Source organism: Podarcis muralis, chromosome 2 (genome assembly GCF_964188315.1).
Source record: "Podarcis muralis chromosome 2, rPodMur119.hap1.1, whole genome shotgun sequence".
NCBI classification, from domain to species: domain Eukaryota; kingdom Metazoa; phylum Chordata; class Lepidosauria; order Squamata; family Lacertidae; genus Podarcis; species Podarcis muralis.
The window spans coordinates 35879030-35904093 of NC_135656.1; the positions used below are offsets into that span (position 1 = coordinate 35879030).

General features: G+C 46.0%; 2 protein-coding genes and 1 long non-coding RNA gene across 3 annotated transcripts in view; 1 reads left to right on the top strand and 2 right to left on the bottom strand.

Annotated features, from left to right (window-relative positions):
• The window catches only part of SPHK1 (sphingosine kinase 1), a 48420-nt gene that overhangs the window by 7906 nt on the left and 15450 nt on the right, over window positions 1-25064 (top strand). Inside the window, exons 2-3 of the mRNA XM_028717010.2 lie at window positions 2032-2186; window positions 5059-5691. Of these exons, the coding sequence (XP_028572843.2) occupies window positions 2168-2186; window positions 5059-5691 (652 nt within the window). The 5' untranslated portion in view covers window positions 2032-2167. The remainder of the gene's footprint in view (window positions 1-2031; window positions 2187-5058; window positions 5692-25064) is intronic.
• On the bottom strand, window positions 14831-20210 carry LOC144326931 (uncharacterized). The gene is made up of 2 exons (XR_013391834.1): window positions 15800-20210; window positions 14831-15709 (listed from the first exon to the last, which is right to left on the bottom strand). It is a non-coding gene; the product is annotated as an uncharacterized LOC144326931 (long non-coding RNA).
• Window positions 23322-25064, bottom strand: part of UBE2O (ubiquitin conjugating enzyme E2 O) — an 85621-nt gene continuing 83878 nt past the window's right edge. The window contains exon 20 of the mRNA XM_028717008.2: window positions 23322-23944. Coding sequence (XP_028572841.2) covers window positions 23907-23944 — 38 coding nt within the window. The 3' untranslated portion in view covers window positions 23322-23906. The remainder of the gene's footprint in view (window positions 23945-25064) is intronic.

The following is a 25064-nucleotide window of genomic DNA, read 5'->3' on the forward strand; positions in this document are numbered from 1 at the left end:
CCAGATATCTTTTAAGTAAGAACACGGTTTCACAGCCTAAAAATTAGGAATAGACAAAATGGCTCCCTCCAGATGTTTTGGATTGCAACTCTTCTTATCATCCTTGGCCATTGGCCATGCTGCTTGAAGCTGATGGGAGTTGGCGTTCAACAACATTAAGAAGGCCATGGGTTTCCCCCATCCCTGGAATGCAGGACTGAAACCTAAGCTGGTTTCAAGCTGTTTCTGGCGTATAGGACAGAAAAGAGGTAATTCCCTTAGCTGCAACAACCATCACCATACCAACAACAACAACAATAATATCCAACTAACATATTAGTATGAAGTAAGACTAGACAGGGCAGACTGGAAAATATATATAAAATGAGCAGAGTTTCCCTTCTCCCCCCCCCCCCCCCCCGCCAAACAAATAGCTACAATCTCTTTAGAACCGGAGAGAAATCTGATACAAGATCCAATTTCAAGATGTAAAGTACCGGTAAATCCTTTGAGTAAGAAAACACGTGCATTCAAGGGGTTTTATGAGAGTTTATAAATCCTGGTTTAAGACTCCTTAGAGATCAGCCTTATCCCTTATTCAAAAAGCCAACATGTTGCACAATCTGTTCCAAGTGGCACATCTGATCAGATAGAGGAGCAGAAATTATGCATTGCTCATTCCTCCCTTCCACTGTTTTATTAAAACACAACCAATGGTAGAACTATTCCCATTGATTTTCTTCTTACTGTTCCTATAATCTTCTCTAAACTGCTTGTCTTTATTACATTCAGTGAGTTCATGTAGTGCTGGATTAGCTATCATGCAAATATATAATGTCAATATCATACTGTATAGCTATTGGGAAAGCAAACACAAGCACACCCAGTAAAAGGACCTATTAAGATTCTTCGCTGCTTAGTACAAGGAGTGTGGTGACCATGTTCTCAATGTGTGGGTGCAGGAAATTTAAAGTACTGGTAGCTTGCCTAACAGAAGAAGCAGATGGACCATGTTATTTATAATGTGGCAGATTTCACGTGCAAGATCAGTAGCACATTCACCCTCAGTGAACCCTCAAATTCAAATATCTTTAATACGGTCAGTGACCAGGAAGCTTAGTGGACCCTCCTTAATATGCGAACTGAGATATTTCAGAGGCTCCATAGAATCTTCATATACTGTGCAAGGTGAAAAGGATAGCCCTGTATGGACAATGTGCCCCTTATGGATCTTGCTACCTCTAGCACCTGCCCTGCTGTTGGGTCTGCCTCTGTGAGCGGTTGCATAGCAAAAGTAGAGTAGAGTACTGCTTGAATGTTTCACAATTTATGATCTCACGGCCAGTGACAATGAAAAGGCTTCTTACTAATCTACCATGGATTTTAATAACCAATCAAAGAAACACAACCAAGTAAGTGCAGGTGAAGGGGAGCAGATAGCTAAAATACAGGCAACTCAGTTGGCATTTGAAAAGTTCAGCTATCTTTCCAGAGCTAAGAGATGCAAACAACATGTTTACAAATTCGTTTGATGGGTGTGGTCTAGGCAGTGGCGTAGCGTGGGGGGTGCAGGGGGGGCCGGGCGCACCGGGCGCAACATCTGGGGGTTAGGGTTAGGGGGTGCAAATCCACGGGTTAAGGGGCGCAAATCCACGGGTTAAGGGGAGCAAATCTACGGGTTAGGGGGCGCAAATTACTTGCCTTGCCCCGGGTGCTGACAACCCACGCTACGCCACTGGGTCTAGGGGGTGATCCTGCTCTTCCCCTTCTAACAGCAGCCTCATATGCAGAAAATCAACAGGTAAAACTTTTCTTAGCATGCAGCTAAATAGTGGGGAAAGTACCTATCTACCATCAAAGTAACCAAGAACCCAGTTTTATTGTAGCATACAAACTTTCATGAACTAGAGTCCACTTCAGCAACAAAACGTTTTGGATGCTCCACAATTATTGGGGTCCCATTTGAGATTTTTTAAAAAAAATAAAATCCCAAAAGTTTGTCATTAAAAAATATGTTCATCTTTAAGACTCTTTCTTCTTTTTGCAGCAAAGACTAACAGAGCCACCTGGTCAGAGGCCAGACAACTGAAGCCATGGCACAAGGCAGAAAAGGAGAAACCAGGAGGAACAATCGATTGCAGAGCAAGCCAGAACTGGAGAGCAAGTCAGGGCTAGAGGAGAAAGCAAGATGCATAGTCAAATAACAGGTCAGAACCAGAAAACAAAACTGAGAAGCAGGGCAGAACTAGTCAAGACCAGAGAACAAACCAAGTCTAGAGGGGCACACCAATTCTAATGATCACAACACTGGTGTGTAAGCAGTCGTGTAAGCAGGGGAGGGGGAATGCACTGCCAATCCTCCCAGCATGTCATCTTTATTTTTGCTTTCTTAAACCTATGCTCAAACGTTTTACCAGCTTCGTTTCCCCGCCCAAGTGCCTCCTGTTTAGGAAAAAAATATTTTTGGTATGATTTATGCATTTCTAAAAGCTGTAATTGTTGTCACCCCCCACCCAGCCACCCCAAAATTGAATTTACTTAAAATATTTGATTTGGTTGACTTTTTATCTTTCTTTTCCAAATTAGGCACCATGAGTAGAGGAGACTCCCTGCTGCAAACTGCAGTGTGGTGGTTCACCACACGGGGGAGCTGCCACCTTTTACAAACTGGCCCTATTCTGCATGGGTGGCTAGGGCAGCGCCACATTGTGCTCCCCCAACGGTGATGTCACTGCTGCTTTCTGGGATGGAGTGGAGCTGTGAGTTCGAATCCTGTTGGTGCTCCTGCACAGCCCTGATCTCACTTCCACTCTGCTCCATCCTGTCCCGGTAATTTGCAGTAATGTTGCTGTTGGGAGGCCTGCTGTCTGGCACTGCCACATCACTGCCTTCACAGGTGTCCTTTGGACACTTAGCTCTCAGCCATACCTGGCCATGCTGCAAGGCCATGCTGCTCTTTCTGTCCCACGGCTGATTCTGCGCAAAGGTTTCACCTCTTCCATGGCCATGCCAACAGAGGCCAGGCCATCAGAGGCACTCAGATGGGTGGGAGATTTTGCAGGTACTGTAGTGGGGCCTCTGTGGGAGCCGCCACATTGCTCAAAGGGCCTCAGGGCCATTCAACTCAGTGGGACTTGCCTCCCACTTTAACTGTGCAAGGGATCAGGTAGGGAGAGCCGCCCTTTTGCCCTTAAACAGCTTCCAGGCAGGCAGAAATCCAGCACTGAAACTTCAGGTCTGCAAATAATAAAACCCTGAAGATCCCAGGCCCCGGGGAGATTAGACTGGCCTCGACCAGAGCCAGGGCCTTTTCAGCCCTGGCCCCAGCCTGGTGGAAAGCTCTCTCACAAGAGACCAGGACCCTGCGGGATTTGACATCTTTCTGCAGGGCCTGCAAGACGGAGCTGTACTGCCAGGTCTTTGGTCGGGGTTCAGTCTGATTCTTTTCTTTCTGTATAATAACAAGCATTATAGAAGCATTAAAGAGGTAACAGTTGGCCCTGGAGAATATTAACCACTCTCTGTTTTACTGGCGGACTGCCATCTGTCCAGATTTTAATTTGCTCTGAACTAAGTTTAAGATAAGGGACACGGGTGGCGCTGCGGGTAAAACCTCAGCGCCTAGGACTTGCCGATCGCATGGTCGGTGGTTCGAATCCCCGTGGCGGGGTGCGCGCCCGTCGTTCGGTCCCAGCGCCTGCCAACCTAGCAGTTCGAAAGCACCCTTGGGTGCAAGTAGATAAATAGGGACCGCTTACCAGCGGGAAGGTAAACGGTGTTCCGTGTGCTGCGCTGGCTCGCCAGATGCAGCTTGTCACACTGGCCACGTGACCCGGAAGTGTCTGCGGACAGCGCTGGCTCCCGGCCTATAGAGTGAGATGAGCGCACAACCCTAGAGTCTGGCAAGACTGGCCCGTACGGGCAGGGGTACCTTTACCTTTACCTAATTTTAAGATAGGGACGCGGGTGGCGCTGTGGGTAAAAGCCTCAGTGCCTAGGGCTTGCCGATCGAAAGGTCGCGGTTCGAATCCCCGCGGCGGGGTGCGCTCCCGTTGCCCGGTCCCAGCGCCTGCCAACCTAGCAGTTCGAAAGCACTCCCAGGTGCAAGTAGATAAATAGGGACCGCTTACTAGCGGGAAGGTAAAAGGCGTTTCCGTGTGCGGCTCTGGCTCGCCAGAGCAGTGATGTCACGCTGGCCACGTGACCCGGAAGTGTCTCCGGACAGCGCTGGCCCCCGGCCTCTTGAGTGAGATGGGCGCACAACCCTAGAGTCTGTCAAGACTGGCCCGGACGGGCAGGGGTACCTTTACCTTTTAATTTTAAGATGTATTTTAATTAACTGATTGCCTGTTTTTACGTACTTATGTACTTTGCAGACAGTGTTAGTTTTATGATGTTAGCTGCCCTGAGCCCGGCTCCAGCAGGGGAGGGCGGGTACAATTTTTTTTTCTTTTTCTCAACACTGCATCTCCATGCCAGGGAAATACTCCACCTGGAAGTTAAAGACACAGCAGCCTATCCCGAAAAAAGGAGACCAGCCCTATTCACCCAAGTGTTTGTAGGACATGAGCACCACCGTTCTCAGGTGGCCGAGTAAGAAACGCTGGCGCTTGTTACCGTGGGCAGAGCTTTCTTATTGGGCAAAGTCGGTGCCTGTCAATGGAGGCAACGCTTAAGAAATGAAAAGCGCAGGTGGAAGCAATCCCCATTGCTTGACCGTGGAGTTTGGCCCTTGGATTCCTGTTCCCGTAAAAATAAATAAATCATTTTATTTGCTTTGGAGGACCCGCCCCGCGCCCCTACATAGGGCTTGCTGTTGCCTAACCTCTTAACCCGGAGGAGGCGTAGGACTTGGCTGTCCCGGGACAAAAGAGAAGGGGTGGGGCTTGTTACGGATTAATTCCCAAGGGGCTGAGTTTTGAGCAAGCACGTGCTTAGACCGGTTCCTTGAGGTTCCCGAGCCGCAGCTCGGAAGGGCAAGTTCTTGGGGGGGGGGGATGTCCTCGCTTAGCAACTTTCTTTGATTATTGCGCGTTTGGAGCTTTTATGAATGAACTTGAAGTTGGTGTCGTTCCGCAGAGTCGCCGCCGGGTGGCAGCAGAGAGCAGCGCGCCCGAGCGCTCGTGTGGAAGCCAGCCCTCCGCCGCTCATTGATAAGCCAGGCAGCGAAGGGTTGCAACGCCCGGGCTCCCGGAGCAGCAGCAGCAGCAGCGCCCTCCGCACGCGCCGGCTCGTCCCCTCTCCATGAGGCTGCGGCGATGGAGCGCGGCTTGTCGGACTCCGGGGAGACCTTGCGCAGCAGCAGCAGCGGGCCTTCCCGCGAAGTTGTGCTCTCGGGGATCTTCTCGCTGGCCCCGGCGGCGGCGCCCAAGTCGAGCTGCGCCCTGAGCCTCACCAGCAGCGCCGAGCTGCTGCTCCGCCGGCTGGACACGTCCGAGCCCAGCGGCTCCATCACGGCGCTCAGCCTCTCGGACTGCATCGGCTGCTACGCTTTCCAGAGGAAAGGCGCTCCAGAGCCGGCGGCCGCCTACTTCACCGTCTTCTGCTACCCCTTCAAGAAGGGCTGGTGGGTGTCCGGGGAGTCCCGCCACAGGGTGGCCAAGACTTTCCGCGTCTTGGAGTCCCAGGAAGCCGAAGAGAACCGAAGCATCGCCGAGACCTGGGCTCGGAAGATCATGGAGCTGTCCACGCCGTCCACCCTCAGCCTACAAGGTGAGCGAGTGGCCCGCCCGGAAAGCAGAGGCGTCTCTATCGCGGGATGGAGGGAGGGGGGCCGAGCTGGCAAGCGCGGGCTCCAGTTTCACCTGCGCTCCAGGAGGTGTATGTTTACTTGGAAGCAAGCTCCACTTCGACCTTTGTGGTTCGATCCCACCCAGGCAAGGCTGTGGGCAGGATTCCTGCATTGTAGGGGGTTGGACTAGATGACCCTTGTGGTCCCTTCCAGGTCTATGACCCCGAGGAGGAACCCCTCCCCCTCCTGGTCCTCAGTTTTCAGTCCGGTGAAATGGGCATAGCAGGGGCTTGCCTTTTCCCTATGTTGTAAATCGCTTTCCAGATTCATCAGTTGACTATAAAATGGTTAAAAATAAAAACCCCAAACTCTCCGTTACCTTTACCGTGTGAGCCACAAATGTCTGAAACAGGCATAGTTCCCCCTGAGAGGGGCATTTCATTTTTGTGAAGCTCCTACTCAGAAAGTAATTACTTGCGGGAAAGTGTTTATTTGTAGGAATTAACCAGTGCAGTCTCTATTCCGGTTGTCTTGTGTAACAATCGCTCCTGTGTGCATTTAGTGGTGGGTGGGTGCACATGCACTTTGGGAAACAGCCACCAATTTATGCCAGCATATTGTACATGCAGCAAAACGAACACAGGTCTGCAAGTCAGTTTGCGAGAGTAGACTTACACATTGTAGATTCATTCCTGTGCATAACTTAAATGCCTTTCATACAGGAAATTTGTAACATGTGAAGTGTGGGCTGTGTAGCATGGCTTTTTACTTGCTTACTCAGAAGCAAAAAGCTCATGGAATTAAATGGGACTCGAGCTGCAAACCTGAACACAATTACTGGAGAGCAAACCCCATTGAATTCAGTGGGGCTTATTTCTGTAAACCTGCCTAGGATTGCATGTCTACTTGGGTACATTGCTAGGTGCATGAGCGCTGGCCTATCACTCAAATCTATATTAAGTTTGCATATGTTAATTTATAGATGCCTCTGAGACATAATGACAGTGGTGCCTGGCTGGTTCTCACCAGCACTGCACTTCGCAGTTGAACTTAGTGTAGGGTTACACCAGGGAAGAAGAACCTGTGGTCCTCCTTATGTTGCTGAACTACAACTCCCATCATCCTGACCATTGACCATGCTGGCTGATGGGGGTTGGAGTCCGGCAGCATCTGGAGGGCAACAGGTTAGCCATTCCTACGTTAGAGTTAGATGGGTTAGAAATAAATGCAAATGAATGTTGGTCTCATTGTAAGGCTCTTTAAAATTCTCTCACACACAAATGCTCAGAGGACATACACAGCTTCCTCCTCCAGCTTGTCTGAGCAGATCAGCTGAGGAGGGAGTTATTGTGGCTCCACACTCACAGATTGATTGATTGATTGATTGATCGATCAATCAATCAATCAATCAGATGGGTATGAGAGGGTGATTTGCATCCCCATTAGCAGGTTGAGCACAGTTGAGCAGAGGGGATTACCTTCCAGGAGTGTGTCTACTAAATAATAATTTTTAAAGTAAAAAATTGGCCACCACCACCAAAATTAGTAGGATCTTGTGGGCCAGAAATATTTGCTTGTTGGGTCTGTGTGATCAAACCCCTGAAACAGGGATTGGTCACCCCTGTTTTAGAAGCTTAACTCTCAAACTTGCAAACCACAGAGGCTTTACCTCTGCCATAGTCCTGCTGAACTGAACTGACCGCCAGAAGTAGCACAAAAGGGGTGGGAGTGAGGAGCACTCTCTGACCAGTAGCTTGCCCCCTTCACCATTGCTGGGTCCTTGAGGCTACTTGATTATAATTTAATCATCAACTGCAAATTGAAATAGCACTGATTAAAATTACAATTATCTGAAAGTTCATTCCATTAAAAACAAGTTCAGGTAACTCACAACTTACACCAATTTAACTTGTGCTCATTCAGCTTTATGCACTTGGCAAAAAGTATAAATAAAAAGGGGGTGGGTTTTGACTATATGCGATTTTGGCTTTATGCACTGCAGAACGTAACTCCCACATAAGTGGAAAGTTGTCTATACACTATTATTGCTCTTTCAGAAAACAAACTTGTGGAGCAAAGCTCAGTTCTTCCAGCCTTCCCCACAAGAGTTTTTCTGATATATCCACTGTGGAAGTAGTCTAGTATTGCTCTGAAACAAATTGTGTATGGACTGCAGTTGCAGAAGGTGATAACAAAAAGGAAATTTTCTTGTGCTTTTTAAAGAACATAAGTGAATTGCTGGATCGGCCTTAAGCCTATCTGTCTGGTCTCTGGTTCCCAAGAGCAGCCAGGTACATTTTTGAAGTTTCAGCATCTTCCATGGCATTTCCTATTTCTTCTTGCACAATATTTGCACCTGTGTTCCAAATCTAGTTGCACAGATCTTATGGAAAACCAACTGGTTATGTCACCCTGATATTTTTTATCAGCAAAGTTGTCACCTCAGCAAAGTTTATCAGCAAAGTTGTCAACTTAAATTCTCCATATAGCAAAAATTGTGATAAAAGATGTTCAGCTTTGTTTCTAGGCCTCATGAGGGAAAGGCAGTTGCATGTAGAACCCAAATTAAAGCCCCTTATTTCAAAAGCAAAGTCACATAGGGATATTTACCTTCCTGCTAGAAGATACAGAACCTTACAGAAACATGTTGAAAGAGCTGGTGTCAAACACTTCACAGCGTGGGAAAGGAGATGGAAATCTCCTAGCTCATCTTGCTAAATATTTGGTGAAAACCACAAGGCCAAGTGTGCTGCTGAGTCTCTGTGAAAATGAATGAACTGTGGATGAAAGCTGGAGGACTAAGTCTTTATCAGAGAGAGGAAAGGGACATATGTGCTATGCATCTTAGCAGAAGTGTCCCTGGTACTACTGGGGAAATACAGTAGCTAGATAGTCTGCAGCACAGGACTGTGTGCTGCAATCAATGTTCCAGAGAGGCGTGTTTCTCAACAGTCAACACTAAACTCCCAAATCCTGTTAGTTTCTGCCTGTGCAATAAGTTGTGCTGACTCCCGGCTGCAAACCAGTTTGACAAGGCAAGCCTGAGTATCCCGTGTGCATGTTAACAAGGTGATAGGTGCCTCTCCCAAAGTTGTTGTGCCACGCTCTCAAGTGACAATTCATTTCCTCGCACACCCTAAGTGATTATTTTTTTAAATCCACGTGAACACCAAGAGCTGGTTGTGGCTAGATACAGGAATGTTCGGTTGTGTGCAAAACAACTTCGTATTGGTTTATTTAAGAGCTTCATATCGGGTCTCTGCAAGGGTCAGAGGTTTTGCAGGTTTTTATATTGTTTTGGAAACCTCCTTGACCAGGGGAAACAGTGGGATAAGACTATGGTGCCCCATGGGAAGCCAGGCTCTCTTAAGAACTATTGTTACCATTTCATTCCTAGGTTACTGACACTGATTTGCTCTTTGCTATTTTTCTGCATCGTTGTCCAGCCCGTTGAATAATAAAAGTGGAACTTGTTTGGTGATCTGAGTCATCTCAGAAGCCGGTTGAAACACACTTTCCCAGAAATCAGTTGAATTTATTTCCCAAGACCATTCTTGCTCTTAAGGTTGTAACAATGGCTATTTTTTGTAGTCAGCTGTCTTGGCAAATCCATTTCTTGTAGTATATTCACTCCATCTCGCAGTACATTCAGTAGAATAAAGGAGCTAGTATTCAGTCTAATGCTAGCTCCTTTATTTCCCCCTTTGAAAACTCCGGCTTAGAAAAAAGAACTGGAGTGATACACACCACAAAGTTGGCCAAACTTTGCCAGGAGGCAGTTAAAAGCACAGAGCTACCCTGGGCTATTTCCCTGACTACAACAAGTTGTCCCTCCATAAACATGTCATTGATGCTACTCAGTTACGAGGCTATTCCAGGGATTGCCAACTTCTCCACAGCTTGACCAGACCTCACCATGTGTCAGTACTTGAATGATGGTGTGGGGCAGGAAAGAGAGAAGCATTCTTAGAGAAATCCACAAGACCAGTCCCAGAACCCCTTCCCAATCATGCCTCCCAGTAACTGTCTAAAATCAGTATTTTTGGGGTGGAGGGCAGCACAAAAGGTAAACAAATGCTTGTGCCTTCCCTGCCTCTTCCCCCAATAAAGTGAACAGGCTTAGTCAGGTCTGGCAAGGTGTGGGCTAGGCCCATGTAAAACTGCGCTCTGATGCCCACATACAGTGGTACCTCAGGTTAAGTACTTAATTCATTCTGGAGGTCCATACTTAACCTGAAACTGTTCTTAACCTGAAATACCACTTTAGCTAATGGGGCCTCCTGCTGCTGCCGCGCCGCTGGAACACGATTTCTGTTCTCATCCTGAAGCAAAGTTCTTAACCTGAAGCACTATTTCTGGGTTAACGGAGTCTGTAACCTGAAGCGTATGTAACCTGAAGCGTATGTAACCCGAGGTACCACTGTACAAGCCTCCCATCCACCGCCTTAACCAAAGCTGCTCTATCAATAGCCCCTGCCCCATGAGCCAGGCTTGAGACCTGATACCAGAGTAAAACAGACTCGAGTTTATCTTGCAGGCTCTACACTGGATCGTTTAGGGGCTTTGTGTGGCAGCAGTCAGGATGGAAGATGGGTGTATCTCAGAATGCTGGTTCTGTTGGCGTTTCTGACAGTTTCTCAGTGAACTTCCATGCTGAGCGAGGTTTTGAACCAAGGTCTCACCAGTCCTTGTCCAATACCCTAACCACTCTAAGCCATGTTAGTTCTCAAATGATTCCTTCCAGTGTAGTGCCTTCTAAAATATTTATCTCAGTTGGATTATCTCTGTCTTAGATTTGAGTTGGTTTTCTGTACCTGATGTTGTTTTAAACTGCTTTTAATCCCCCCCTCTCTAACACACACACACACACACACACACACACACACACACAGAGATTTTGTATATGCAGTTCTTTTAACTATTTTAACATACACCACTATTTTTGTATGTTGCATTCTAAGTTGCTTCTGCATACCTCATGGGAAGCAATTCACAAATGAAAATATTAACCTCAAAGAGCCAGTGTGGTGTAGTGGTTAAGAGCAGTGGACTTGTAATCTGGTGAACCGGGTTCGATTCCCCGCTCCTCCACATGCAGCTGCTTGGTGACCTTGGGCCAGTCACACTTCTCTGAAGTCTCTCAGCCCCACTCACCTCACAGAGTGTTTGTTGTGGGGGAGGAAGGGAAAGGAGAATGTTAGCCGCTTTGAGACTCCTTAAAGGGAGTGAAAGGCGGGATATCAAATCCAAACTCCTCTTCTTCTTCAATAACAGTAGTAATAATGATAATCTCATAGCCAGAACCCACATGATCAGAGGTTGGGTCCAGGCCTATGAGGTTGGGTCGTTTGACCACCTTCCTAGCTGCATGGAATCTGCTCCTGTAAAAAGCAGCTGCCATTTGGCTAGGGTAACATTTAGCAGGCCCCTTGTTGGCTGTTTCAGAAGAATATAAATGGACTCTTTGTCTGGGAGCAGGAGGTTGCTGTGATAAGATAATCATTCCGTGTAATGTGACTCACAAGCAGGAACATATAATCTTCTGATCACCCACCGTTCTGAAAAAATTCACGTGATTGTGTGGAGCAGCTCAGTCTTTTTCTTAGGTATGCACTTGCAAAGGTGGGAAAAGTTACACGGCTTATTTAAGAAAACACCTGTTTCACAATCAGTAAGGGAGCACTACTTTAGTAAATTGAAAGGTTTTAATCCTGATTGACTAACACATTGCAGATCTAGTGGAGACCAGACCCCCGCACTGCAAGCCCAATATACTACCCTGTGTGTATGTGTGCACATAAAGCCATACATACTTTTTTTTAAAGGTCTAATTGTAGGAAATGTTGACTGTCCCCTCTCTTGAAGCCAAATTAATTCAGTGCCTTTTGAATTCTCAGGATCGAGTCTTTCACTCTAGTTAAATCCTGTGTTGAATATGTTAGTCAGAGATGAATATGTTAGCCAGAGCTCCTATTCATCAGCACAGCTAGTCATCCATGGATCTCCCATGTGACATCAGTGCATGCTGCAGAGCTGGGCCGGAGGAATTTGGAAACCACGGGACCGCTTTGAGCAGCACGTCTGGCTGGGTCTTCCGTGTGGTGACTCAGCACCCCCTCCCCACCCCATCATTAGCGCTAAATGTGCAGGAGGTGGGAGCAGCAACACAGTTGGCCTTGGAGAGTGAAAAGGATTCCTCCTATACAATTTCTGTTCTCCCTCTGCGTCCTAGGCAGGAGGGAAAGTAGAGCAATTATACCACACAGCTCCTCTCTCTGTGAGAGATCTCCTGGTGGGGGATGTTAAGAGAGAGTGACACGGGGAGAGATGGCAGCTGACTCTGTGGCCAGAATGTTGCTTTGTAATCCAGTTCGTGAACTGACAGATGAGGAGAAGTGGCGGGGAGAGATAGCCAGAAGACGCTTCTTCTTGGTTTGGTCATTTTGCCTAGAGAGAAATGGAGACTTGGCCTATAAGGAGCTTCCGCCCCAACCCCCCGCTGTTTAGCAGCTTGTCTATCTAAGGCCTCCAGAAACCTTCCTGTCCCAGGCAGATTTAATCTTATCGGTAGGAGCATATGTTCTCCCCTGCCCCACCTGCTCCTCCAAAAGTGATTTGCACTTTCTCTTCTGTCCCAACTTCTCTGCGTTTTGGTCTGAAACCCTTCTGGGTGCTTCTCAAAAACAGACGAGTGGCTGTGCCAGAATTAACCAGGCCAACAATCCCCATAGGTTTGCATTTGTGTAAATGGAATTGGTGTGGAGAGAGTCATCTAAGTGCAGGCAGAGTGTCCCCACTCCCTACTTTAGACATAGCCAGGATTTTTTAAAGATTGATGGACATCCTAGAACTCTAGAGCCCTACACAGAATGGAATTCCCTTCTTTTGAAGCCTTCCGCACTCTCTGAAATCTGTAGGTCAGGCACAAAATATCAAGAGCGTCCCTGTGTTTTGTAATTTGCTACGCCATCTCTTGCTCTTGGGATGGGATCACAGAGCGCACTTCAATAAAACAGCCACTGGTACCATTTAGCATGGTGGTCACACCCATGTCAACAAAGGTGATGACTGAACAAGTGTCTGGTTTTACTTCTCCAACATCCATTGGCATACTTTGCTCTAGGTATTTTACAGAACTCCCAACTGAGGTCAGACATGCCTTTCGCTACTGAACTTTCAGCACCTACTCAAAGCACTTATTTTAATTACAGCAGCATTTTAATTGATGTTTGATTGTATTAGTTTCAACTGATTTTTAAAATTTTTGTCTTGGATCTTTGTAAACTGCTTAGAGACTATTGTAGGCCAGTGGTGTGTGTGTGTGTGTGTGTGTGTGTGTGTATATATATATATATATATATATGCAGGTTTTGGTGTCCTCGGGTGTCTTCCCGTGTAAAAGTTGGGGTGTCTAGGCGACGTTTCGACGAGGTCTCACTCGTCATCTTCAGGCTGGTGCTTTCGGCTTCTTGTTACTGGAACAGAGCAGGATCTCAGTGTTTGAGTTCCTATAAATACTGTTGAGGAGGTGTGGCCTCTAATGTTCTTGGGCAGAGAGGAAGTTCCCAGGCTAGTGTGCCTTTTCTTCTTTTGTTTCTTAATTACTTGAGGGATATCTTGAGTGATTTCTTGAGTTGTATCCTGAGTACCACTTAGGTGGGTCATTAGGTGTGGATTAGTTGCTAAAGCCTTTGTGTCTTGACCTCTTGAACTTTGTGAAGAGTTTTTCTGGGAAGATGGTTGTACTGCATTTTGTTGTGCTCTGGCTTGGCTTCGTGTATAGGGGCGAGCTGTGGTTTTGTGGTCTGTGCCAGCCAGATCTGTGTAGGGATTGCAGGGGGGTGCAGCATCCGGAGGTGCCACCATGGTTTGGCTACTGGATGGTATCTGTAATTCATCTGTGGAGAGGGTCTGGGTTTGGGTCTGGTGTGGTTGATTGGTGATGGCGTTCTGTGTGCCTCTGGCTCTGGTGGTCTATGAAATACCCTGCAAAGTCTGCCCAGCCACGTACATTGGACAAACTAACAGACGAATAAATGCACGTATCGCAGAACACAAGAATGCCGTCAAAAAAGAAGAAAAAACTTCCTCTCTTTTCCAACACATGAAAGAAACAGGACACGAAATTAATTTTGCAGATTCCAAATTGCTCTTTAACATGGAACATCACCACAAGAGAATAATCATGGAAGCCATCGAGATAGAGAAACACCCTCACAACATGAACAAGCGTGACGACACATCCCGCTTGCCAGACATCTGGAAATTAGCCCTCCCCACAAAAACTGACACCAGAGCCAGAGGCACACAGAACGCCATCACCAATCAACCACACCAGACCCAAACCCAGACCCTCTCCACAGATGAATTACAGATACCATCCAGTAGCCAAACCATGGTGGCACCTCCGGATGCTGCACCCCCCTGCAATCCCTACACAGATCTGGCTGGCACAGACCACAAAACCACAGCTCGCCCCTATACACGAAGCCAAGCCAGAGCACAACAAAATGCAGTACAACCATCTTCCCAGAAAAACTCTTCACAAAGTTCAAGAGGTCAAGACACAAAGGCTTTAGCAACTAATCCACACCTAATGACCCACCTAAGTGGTACTCAGGATACAACTCAAGAAATCACTCAAGATATCCCTCAAGTAATTAAGAAACAAAAGAAGAAAAGGCACACTAGCCTGGGAACTTCCTCTCTGCCCAAGAACATTAGAGGCCACACCTCCTCAACAGTATTTATAGGAACTCAAACACTGAGATCCTGCTCTGTTCCAGTAACAAGAAGCCGAAAGCACCAGCCTGAAGATGACGAGTGAGACCTCGTCGAAACGTCGCCTAGACACCCCAACTTTTACACGGGAAGACACCCGAGGACACCAAAACCTGCATTCCTGTACCCGTGAAAATCTACGAAAGCAAATATATATATATATATATATATGTATATATATATATGTATTTATTTATTTATCCTACATTTATATCTCAACTTTTCTGTCATGGCACCTAGGGCAGGATGCAGGTTGTTTCCAGATCTATTAGCCCTCAGGACGGTGATGGCCTCATGTGCCCTCAGACCAGACCCTGGGACATGTACAAGAAATAATAATAATATAATAATAATTTATTAGTTATACCCCGCCCATCTGGCTGATTTTCCCCCAGCCACTCTGGGCAGCTCCCAATCAAGTATTAAAAACAATACAGCATTAAATATTAAAAACTTCACTGAACAGAGCTGCCTTCAGATGTCTTTTAAAGATAGGATAGCCACTTATTTCCTTCATATCTGAAGGGAGGGTGTTCCACAGGGTGGGTGCCACTACCAAGAAGGCCCTGTGTCTGGTTCCCTGTAACCTTACTTCTCGCAATGAGGGAGCCGCCAGAAGGCCCTCGGCACTGGATCTGAGGCTGAACGATGGGGGTGGAGACGCTCCTTCAGGTATACAGGACCGAGGCCGTTTAGGGCTTTAAAGGTCAGCACCAACACTTTGAATTGTGCTCGGAAACGTACTGGGAGCCAATGCAGAAAGTGTGAAGAAAGTGTGATCAGAGCCGATGCGGTGGCGAACGCAGATGGACTTTGTAAACTTTCTTGCCTGACAGCTTGTCGTTATCGAAACGCACTGACTGCATGTCCTGCCCTGTGGTGTAGCCAAGCAAAGCAAAGTCCAGCTGGGGTAGGCATGGTTTAGGCAGGATACAGGGCAAGGCTCAGACAGCACTCTGTGGGACACAGAGCTCTGATGTTGCTACAAGATGCTGCTTTATCCAGGTTGCCCTGGATCTGTTGCAGTGGAGTTCTCTGAGTCTGAGGATGGCAGTGCCACTTCCTTTTTGGGGTGGGGGTTGAGACCAGCCCTGCAGGTTCATCCGATAGCAGGGTGGCCCTGGGTCCCCTTCCTGGTCAGATTCTTCACTTGCATCATCACCCAACGAAGAGGAATCTGACTCCTGGTCCCTGAGAGTGCCTTTCAGAACATAGCTCCTGAAAAGCGCAGACACATTGCATCTTACCCTCTCGCACCCTTCATTATTACTGCATCCACCCCCACCCTTATTGAAAAGCTATACCAACCTTCTTGTGAAAACTTTGGAACAGAAGTGTTCCATCATGTGTCTTCCTGGCCCTGGGCCCAGCTCTCTAATCTTCCAAGATGTTCTTAAAATTGCTTCGAAGCAAAGAACAAAACATGAAAGGAAATCAAGCAGTTCTACAGAAGGTGGTGTTACTGGCAAGCTGGGCAGTGGTGACAGGGGAAGACAGGCCATCCTAACCTCAGAGCACAAAGAACAGGTCAATGCATACCGTTTCTGTTCATCGTAGATCAGATGGTGCGAGGTTATTTAGCACAAGAACACAGATTTGGATACTTGTAGATGTGTGGCAGCCAGCCTATAGTAGCTTGACAGAATGCAGTGCCATCATTCAAAGAAATTTGCATGGGTCCAAAGCCACCGGAACTCTTCATGGTGTCCTCACAGGTCACTTCTAGTTTATTCCTAGACCCGGCCAAAGGTAGAATGGGTGACAAACAAGTCATGGTTATTTCCTGCAAGCCTTAAAGTACATATGTCTCGGCTTATAGGCTTGCTTTTATGAGTTGTGCCACTTGTAAGCCAACATGATTGTGCCAAATGCATTTTAATTCAAACTGGGTAGCTTGCAAAGGCACATGTTTGTTTACACTTTAATTCTATATTCTCTTCTTTCAGAGCTATATCCAATATGGCTTTGGCTTCCTGCATATATCTTTGAACTGCTAATTTAAGATTCAGTGAGATGTGCCAGTTATTAATTTATGCTTGGTTGCAGTGATTAAAAATAAAATAAAAAGGCTAACATTACTGCCTCTGAAGAGGCACTGTCAGCACCCACTTGGCCTTGTGCTGGGGTGTGTGTTGTGTAAGACTGATTCCCGAGGCTAAATGGCAAGTGTTCACTTCTTTAAAAGCCCTCCTCCCAGTTACAGCAAAATATTGCCATTGGTAAGCATCTTTTACTGAATTTCAAATACTTTTCTCTTTGTTGTCTTCCTGATGAACCCCTCCCAATTTATTTAGCAATGTCCCCCAGAACTTGATGTTTTCATTCAAATGTGGACCAGGTTTAGCTGGTCCCTTAGGTTAAAAAACAAACAAACAAAAAACCCCAAGTCATCAGAGGGTGATACCTTAATTAGGACCAACAAAAATGTCACAAAGTAGCGAGCAAGTTTCCAAGTTCTTAAATTTGACTATGTTAACCGGCACAGCAATTAGGAGCTGTAAAAGAGTACTGTAGGTATTATGCCGGCTTTATTATTATTATTTATTAAATTTTTATCTCACCCTTCCTCCAAGGAACACAGGGTGGTTCACAATATGAAAACGCAAAAATGCATAAGATAGAAAAACAAAAACAATACTCCCCCAACAGTTTATAAAGCCATAGATTGTTTAATTAGCCAAAGGCCTGGGAGATGAGGAACAGTTTTGCCTGGCAAAACAGACATGAGGAACAGTTGAAGGAGTTGGGAGACCGAGAGGGGATATAATAGCCACCTTCAAATACCTAAAGGGCTGTCACATGAAGGATGGAGCGAGTTTGTTTTCTCCTTCTCTGGAGGCTAGGACCCGAACCAATGGATTCAAGTTACAAGAAAGGAGATTTTGACTAATCATTGGGGAGAACTTTCTGACAGTAACATCTGTTTGACAGTGGAGCAGATTCCCAGGAGAGGTGGTGGACTCTCCTTCCTTGAAGGTTTCTAAGCAGAGGTTGAATGGCCACCTGTCATGGATGATCTAGTTGAGATTCCTGCATTGCAGAGGGTTGGACTGTATGACCCCTGGGGTCCCTTCCGTTTCTACAATTCTATGATTCTATGATTTGGTCTACAACCACCCGTTAAAGAACCTTGCCCAAGAAGGGGAGATTGGCAGCTGGCCAGTAATTAGATTTTCTGAATCCAGGGCGCGCTTCCAAAGGAGTGGCCTTATTACCGCCTCCTTCAAGCAGGCAGGGACCACCCCCTCTCGTAAAGAGGCATCAGTCATGTCCCTAGCCTAGCCAGCCATCTCTTCCTTGCTAGTTTTTATCAGCCAAGAGGGGCAAGGGTCCAGAGCGCAAGCGGACATTAGACTTTTCCTCTGTGATCATCAGGCAAACTACAGTGTAGAAACTGGTTAGATAGGAGTCCAATGTCATGTCCGTTGGACTATGTCCAAAAATTCCTGTTTTACTGATTAGGTGATTAGGCCTTTCATCAACTGAAACAGCCCCAGTAAGCTGTAAAACTAGAATTTGAGACCCAAATGATATCTGCTTGTAAGGCATGTGGGGAACTGCTTTGCAGTTTGTGTATTGTGGTGCACAACAGTGCTTGCATTTCTACTAAGCTACATGTGCTGGCTCACGTGAGCTAAAGGGAAGCGCTGCATGTGTGCTTATTGCACTCCAGGTATTTTGAGCCGGAAATGGTCTCTAGAAAACTAGGAAGTTAATGCCACTCTGCACATTAGTGCATAGCCAGTGGTGAGTTGGAAGATGGCACTGCCCTTCCCACCGTGTCATTGCTGCAGCTTACCTGGGTGGGCTGGGCAGGGCAGCATTGCAGTGAGGCTAGGGCTGTGCAGGTGCGCCAGGGGGAAGAAGGCATGTTGACTCTCAGCTTATGATTCCCAGTACCTTTCACACCGATAGGCAGAAGATCAGTAAGATATACAGTAAACAGAGTTTACTCAAGATCCATGCCAAAGTACTTTGTGAATGATCAAAGTCCTTCACTTCCAGTGTGGGAATTTTTTATAGCACCAATCTTGTTTAGGGGTGTTTTGTACGAATGAACATCCTTATAAGATTGCTTCTGTGTTACAGATAGGGAATATGTAGAAAAGATGGAAAGAAAACAGTTCAGAATTATAAAGTAGCAAGGGTCTGAAGGAGTTTTTCACATAATGTTTCCCTCTCTCTCTCTCTCTCTCTCATATGCATGTTATAATTCAGTGCGATGCCCTTTGCATAGACAAGTAGTATATATATCAGGAGTTTACACCTTTGGTGTGTTCAGAGAGATAAGAACAGTGTCATAGGATCGCTGCAAGCATAGTTTCTTTCAAAAAATAGAACCAAAGTTTATTCCATTATTCCATAATTAAAGACAGCACACTAGGCCCATGGGAAGTATCCCTTTAAAGACTGGCACCCAAGGCCATCAGACTAGTGCTATTTCAATAGCATAAGCAACATCTGTTGAATGAGCTTCCTAATGGTAATGCTACTGCAAATAAGCACCAGTCTTGCTCTATACAGAAGTTTCTTCAGGTATAGGTATCAGAATAACTTATGGGCCGTGTGACCCTGGATACAGCAGCTCCCATAAACACAGCATTGCTTTATCCAGTTGCCTTGATTGAGTGAGTCACTGCTATTATTAAGCAGCCACAGTTGCTCGATTCATACTGTATATCGTCTCTTAGCATGCTTTCACATGGATAATTAAGACAGCTTGCATGTAGAAGGAGAGGTTTTGAGTGATCTGGGGCAAAGCTTCAAGCGATACTAAGAGCATGCCCAGACAGGATCTTTCCATGCTCCTAGCAGTGCAGGACTGCCTGGCTCTACCATTAGGTAGAGTATGGAGGCTGCCTCAGGTGGCAGATTCTAGGGGGCTGGGATCAAGCTGAGGTAGTGGAGGGCAGAACTCTGTGTGCATGCCACACTGTTTATCCCATGTCCCCTGAGCTAGTCTGTTGGCCTCTGATGTAGTGGAAGACCACTCAGTCTGCCAGGCTTTTATACATGGAAAGGAGTTAGGGTGACATCCTATTCTTTGCCATAGGCAGCAAAATGCCTTGTGCTACCCCCCTGTAGAGTGGGGCTGTGGAACATAGTGGTGAAGAAAGTGAGACACTGCAGAGAGAATACTTGGGTTGTTCCCTCTGATACTATTGTTCCTGAGATACTTGCCACGTAGACAGTATAGTCCCAGATCTCTATAGCCTACGGCTATGCTGCTATAAAAGCCACCATGACTTGCAATAATCACCAGCTTCCTCTTCTGGGGTAATGGGAAGGGTGAAATGTGAAAAGATGACACAGCAAGAATGCCGGCCTCTCACGAGTTGGCAAGTCTCTTGCATCGCTCCATGCTGATTCACAGCTGTCTGGCCATAGCACAAACATCTGGCAAAAATTAAAATAAAATGCGGCATTGACTCATTTTCTAGATGGGGCTTTGTGGTTTTAAAAATAAGCAAGCTTCACCTTCTGAATGTTTCCAGACAATTGACTGGGCACCTGGGTGCCTGGATCCAAGTCTTCAGAGGTTTCATAAAAACTTAAAGGTTTATCCCAAGGTTACAAAATGAATTCATGGCTCATTGTAAAGCTGCTAGTTTTAGAAAACCCTATTTATTATAGATCCATCAGTACATTGCTCTGTTTTATTTAGGGATGTTCTAAATAAAAGTGCCAAGGCACTCTGGTTTTGGGGCTAGGTATGCTGTTTGGGACACGGGTGGCGCTGTGGGTAAAAGCCTCAGTGCCTAGGGCTTGCCGATCGAAAGGTTGACAGTTCGAATCCCCGCGGCGGGGTGCGCTCCCGCTGCTCGGTCCCAGCGCCTGCCAACCTAGCAGTTCGAAAGTACCCCCGGGTGCAAGTAGATAAATAGGGACCGCTTTATAGCGGGAAGGTAAACGGCGTTTCCGTGTGCGGCTCTGGCTTGCCAGAGCAGCGATGTCACGCTGGCCACGTGACCCGGAAGTGTCTCCGGACAGCGCTGGCCCCCGGCCTCTTGAGTGAGATGGGCGCACAACCCTAGAGTCTGTCAAGACTGGCCCGTACGGGCAGGGGTACCTTTACCTTTACCTTTATGCTGTTTGGGTGCCTGGGTAAGGGGGAATTGCTCTCAGGGATTTGGGACCAGGAGCTTGAAAATTCTGACCTGGTTCAGATGTTCATCTTCTGATCCTTTAAAACTTTCATTTGGGGGATTAGGAATGTGGTGCAGGCTCTTTCTGTCTCTCCTGCAAATGTCAACTCTCCTCTCCCGTCTGTGTTTTCTCTAACCTTAGTTTATCATGCTATTCAAATTGGATGAATCATGGTCAGTACTAATCAGGATTGCCTTCAACCTATGGTCTGGAAGGAATGTGCTAACCATAGTTTAAATAATGGTCAGAGGAAACCAGGAAAGGGAAGAGCAAATCAACAGGCAAGTGTGGAAGGAGGGTCCACCACACGATCCCAGTCCATGTTTTGGAATAATGGAATGAGACATTTGAAACAAGCCTGTCTCTAAGTTGTTGGGTGCTTGGCAGTTTGCCAGCTCATATCCAGTCTTCCTCTGAAGGGCCCACATCTTTGTATACTTTTTCTCTGTGGTACATCTCTTGCTCAATAATTGGCAGAAAACACTGAAGGGCATCAGCAGGCATTCTGTGGCACTGTCCCCACCATATTCACATGGCCCTTTTCTCCTAGAGTTGACGTGAGAGTGGAAGAAGAATTGGCATGCCTCTTTAATCATTCATTTTTCTTCTATTGACTGTTGGAGGGTAGGTGGGGAAGGAAACATAGTCTGTGATGGATAATGTGTCAACAGAAGTCAATAAATATATTGCATGGGAGACATAAATGTGTGTGTGTGTTGCTCTTCTGAAATGGGGAGAGGAACAGCCACAAAACTTCACATGTAATGGTTCACAACAGGCCTATACTCATAGGGCTCATCCACACTTTTGCTTGACCTGTATTTTGATCATGTCTTGTGTACCAATTAATTCCCGCAGGTCCGAGAGCTTTTCTTGTTGTCCATGGCTGTGCTTTGTGAAACCTCACCTGCTGAATTGAAGGTTCGTTAAGCAAAATCTCTCTGTAGATTTTCCATGCATCTGATAAGACCTGATTCAGCAGGTAAGGTCAGATTTCCACAAGGCACAGCTGTGGAACAATTGGAAGAACTCGGAGCCAAGGGAATTAATCGACGCACGATATGATCAAAATGCAGGTCAGGCGAAAGTGTGGATGAGCCTGCAATGAAATTTATTGATAAAGGAGTGGATTTAGGCTTAGTCATCTTGCACTAGATCTATTTGAACCAATGGGATTTAAGATGGTCAAGACTAACAATGGGTTCCTCCAGGGATAGCTAACCCATGGCTTTCCAGATGTAGTCAGACTCCAACTCTCATCAGCCAGTATGGGTATTGGTCAGGAAAGAGGGGAACTGGAGTCCATGGGTGAAGATGAGGGGGGAATCATTCTCCAACAGAATGTAATGGGCAGGCACTGTGTTTTGAACTGAATAAACTCTTCAGTGAACTAAACAAAGTGAATGGAGAACGTTTTATCCTCTTGCATGATGAGAGGATGACTGCTATAAAAGGATTGTGCAGCAAGCTTACAGTGAACACAAGAAAGCAGTTGTAACACAGCACGAAGCTGAACTGTGTGGATTTCGTGTTCACTCACAGTACCTGTATCAGAGTTCAAAAAATGACTGCTCACTCAGTAGAGCATGAGACTCTTAATCTTAGGGTCGTGGGTTTCAGCCCCATGTTGGGCAGAAAGACTTCTGCATTGCAGGCGGTTGGACTAGATGACGCTCATCGTCCCTTCCAACTCTAAATTCTATGATTCTATAAAAAGCGCTTAAAAGATACACATTTCATTGAAGATAGATGTTCTAGTAAGCAAGTGGCTCTGTTCTTAAGCTAACATCCTATGACATCTCACTGAATTCTTTAATAGATGCTGTTTTATCGGATATATATTTGTGAAATTAGGGCAATATGTGCTGTGGACAATATTCATGGACACAGACAAAAAGTACAACCCCATGCCCCTACGCACATTGGCTGGTAGCATGTACATACTAACCAGTCTGTAGCACAAAAATGTAGTTTTTTCTCAATGTGGAATCATCGTGCTTGATTGTCCTCAGAATGCTGTTTTTGATCTAGATGGATTCTAGATCCTGCTGTCCTCAAGGATGGGTGTCTTTACTTGATGCATATTTGAAAATCCTTGCCTCGGATGTACCTTTTCCTCCCTGCCCATGCCCCAGGTGAATGAAGGAGGAAGTGGCGATTGTGAATGCATCCGCACCCATCCACCATGCCATTGTGCAAGTGTGGATAGACACACATCCCATCGCCAGGACCGCCTACATCCGTTTCCACCTATTTCCAAATGAACACACTGTGAGGTTATGAATCTACAATGAGCTTTTATTTTCAGAATGAAAACAGTTTCTCAAGAAGCACTTGTCAGAGGCAAAAAAGATATGCAGTAGTTCTAGACCGTGGTGTGGAGTTAGCAGAAAAACAAGTACGGTACTCAGTCTCCAGTGATTCCAGAATAAAATGTTAGGTGTATACAACCATTCTGATTACAACAACCAGGCTTCTGTAGTCAGAACAATATTGCGTTTGTTTGGATTGGGGGGGGGGCACATGAAATTGAAACACTGAGTAAAGGAGAAGCTTTAATTCTGTCTTGTCTCTTCTGGCTAGTGTGGCTGTGAATCTTTCAATTTTTTTATTTCTTTCCATTTCTCAGTTTTCCAATCTTAAATTCAGTTCTCCACATTTTTTTTTAAACAAAAAAAAAACACCTCATGGAAGATTCAGCAGCACTTTAGCGCAAAGTTCTTCTATTATACAGATTTTTGCAAGTCATTTCTCCCTAAAGTAAAGTGTTTTTGTATGTTATTTTCACTAAGATTTTTGTGTATTATTTTCACTACTAAGGTATTCATTATGCACGCTTGCCCCCAAATACCTGTTTTTCTACACCCTGTTTGACTGGAGAACTGCGTCACAAAGTTTGGTTTAGTGCAAACGTCAAAGGATAGCTGTGTTTTGGTTTGCATATTGCTTTGAAAAGTGCACATTAGGTAATTCCTCCTTCAAATGCACAGAAAACCAAATTTATCCCTTGTCTTGGAACTATCTAACACCATATCTAGCCTTTGCCTGCTCTTCCTTCCCAGTAGCGTATAATCCTTAGGGACAGGCTGTTGTCATTTCAGAGCTTTCTGAGCTGCAGAACATGGTTTGCTTTCATGATGATGTCTGTGTGCTGCCCCATCCTCCTCTCAGACATGACCAAGCAAATATTTCTGGCAGCATCAGCATTTTCTCCAGCTCTGTGGTCCAGTCAGCAAAATCTTAACTTGATTGAGGGAGCTGGAAAGACCTAAAACTGTATCACCAACTTTCTGGAAAGCACTTTTTCTGAAAGATGCAAAGGAAACAAGAGCAGAGAGGATCTGACAGTCTAGACATGTGAGGGGTCAGTCATCAGAGCTGTCATTCACTGGGTCATTCCCTCTACCTCTAACAAGATTTATCCAAGGCAATGTACCAAAAGCGAGCCACGTGGTTTGGGGCAGATCTTGAAGGTCATCTAGGCACTGCAAGATCTGCCACAGGGAATGTAACTTCAGCATCCCTCAGAGATGACTGTCCAGCCTCTGCTTAAGTGCCTCCAGGGAAAGAGGACCCATCACCTCCAGAGGCAGTCTGCCCCATTTCAACTAGATTTTCCTGTTAGGAACGTTCTGCTAAAGTTATCCTGAAATTCTGTTCTATTCCTGTCCTCTGGAGCAGCAGAGAACAAGTCAGCCCCATCTTCTGTATGACCTCCCTTCAGATGGACCTATTGTTCTAACTTTCATGCAGAAATAGGCAATCTCTGAAGCTTCATTTCCTGATTGGCATAGCCAACAGATATGATCTAGGTGGGACCGCTTTCATTCATTCGTTCCATCCTGCTTTGAACTCTGTTATATCACTTGATGTTGCAGACTCTGCCAGTTTCCCATGGGGTCGTGGTAGTGCTCTCTTCTTTCCTCACTACAATTGCCTCTTTATTTACCCTCCCCTTTGCCTTGAATGTGTGCCTTTGACTCCTGGCAGATGTACAACAAGGGATTGTGTGTGCTTGGTGTCAAAACTAAAATTCTGTTCCCAGACACTCTAAATTCTGAAGCCTGTAAATCACACCAATTTGCATCTTCGGTGACTTAATTTTTTAAAAATATATATATATTCCGGTTATGAAACCCCACCCCAACTACTTGAAATCATACTCTCCTTCCAACACTTCAGCAGGCATTGCCTGCTTACATTCAGGTATATCTTTGTGTCCACAAGGGCTGGAACTACCCTCCTCAAAATGACAGATTCTCAGGAAGCGCAATGCAACGGATGACCCATTCTGTGCTTTTCCGGCGGCTGCGCGCGTGTTGCAATCTGTGGGAACCCAAAAAAAGCCCAGAATGTGTTGCTCGGTGCAAAATTCGGCTTCCTGAGAATTACAGCTTTCCTTGCGAAAAAGGAAGTTTCTTTTTTA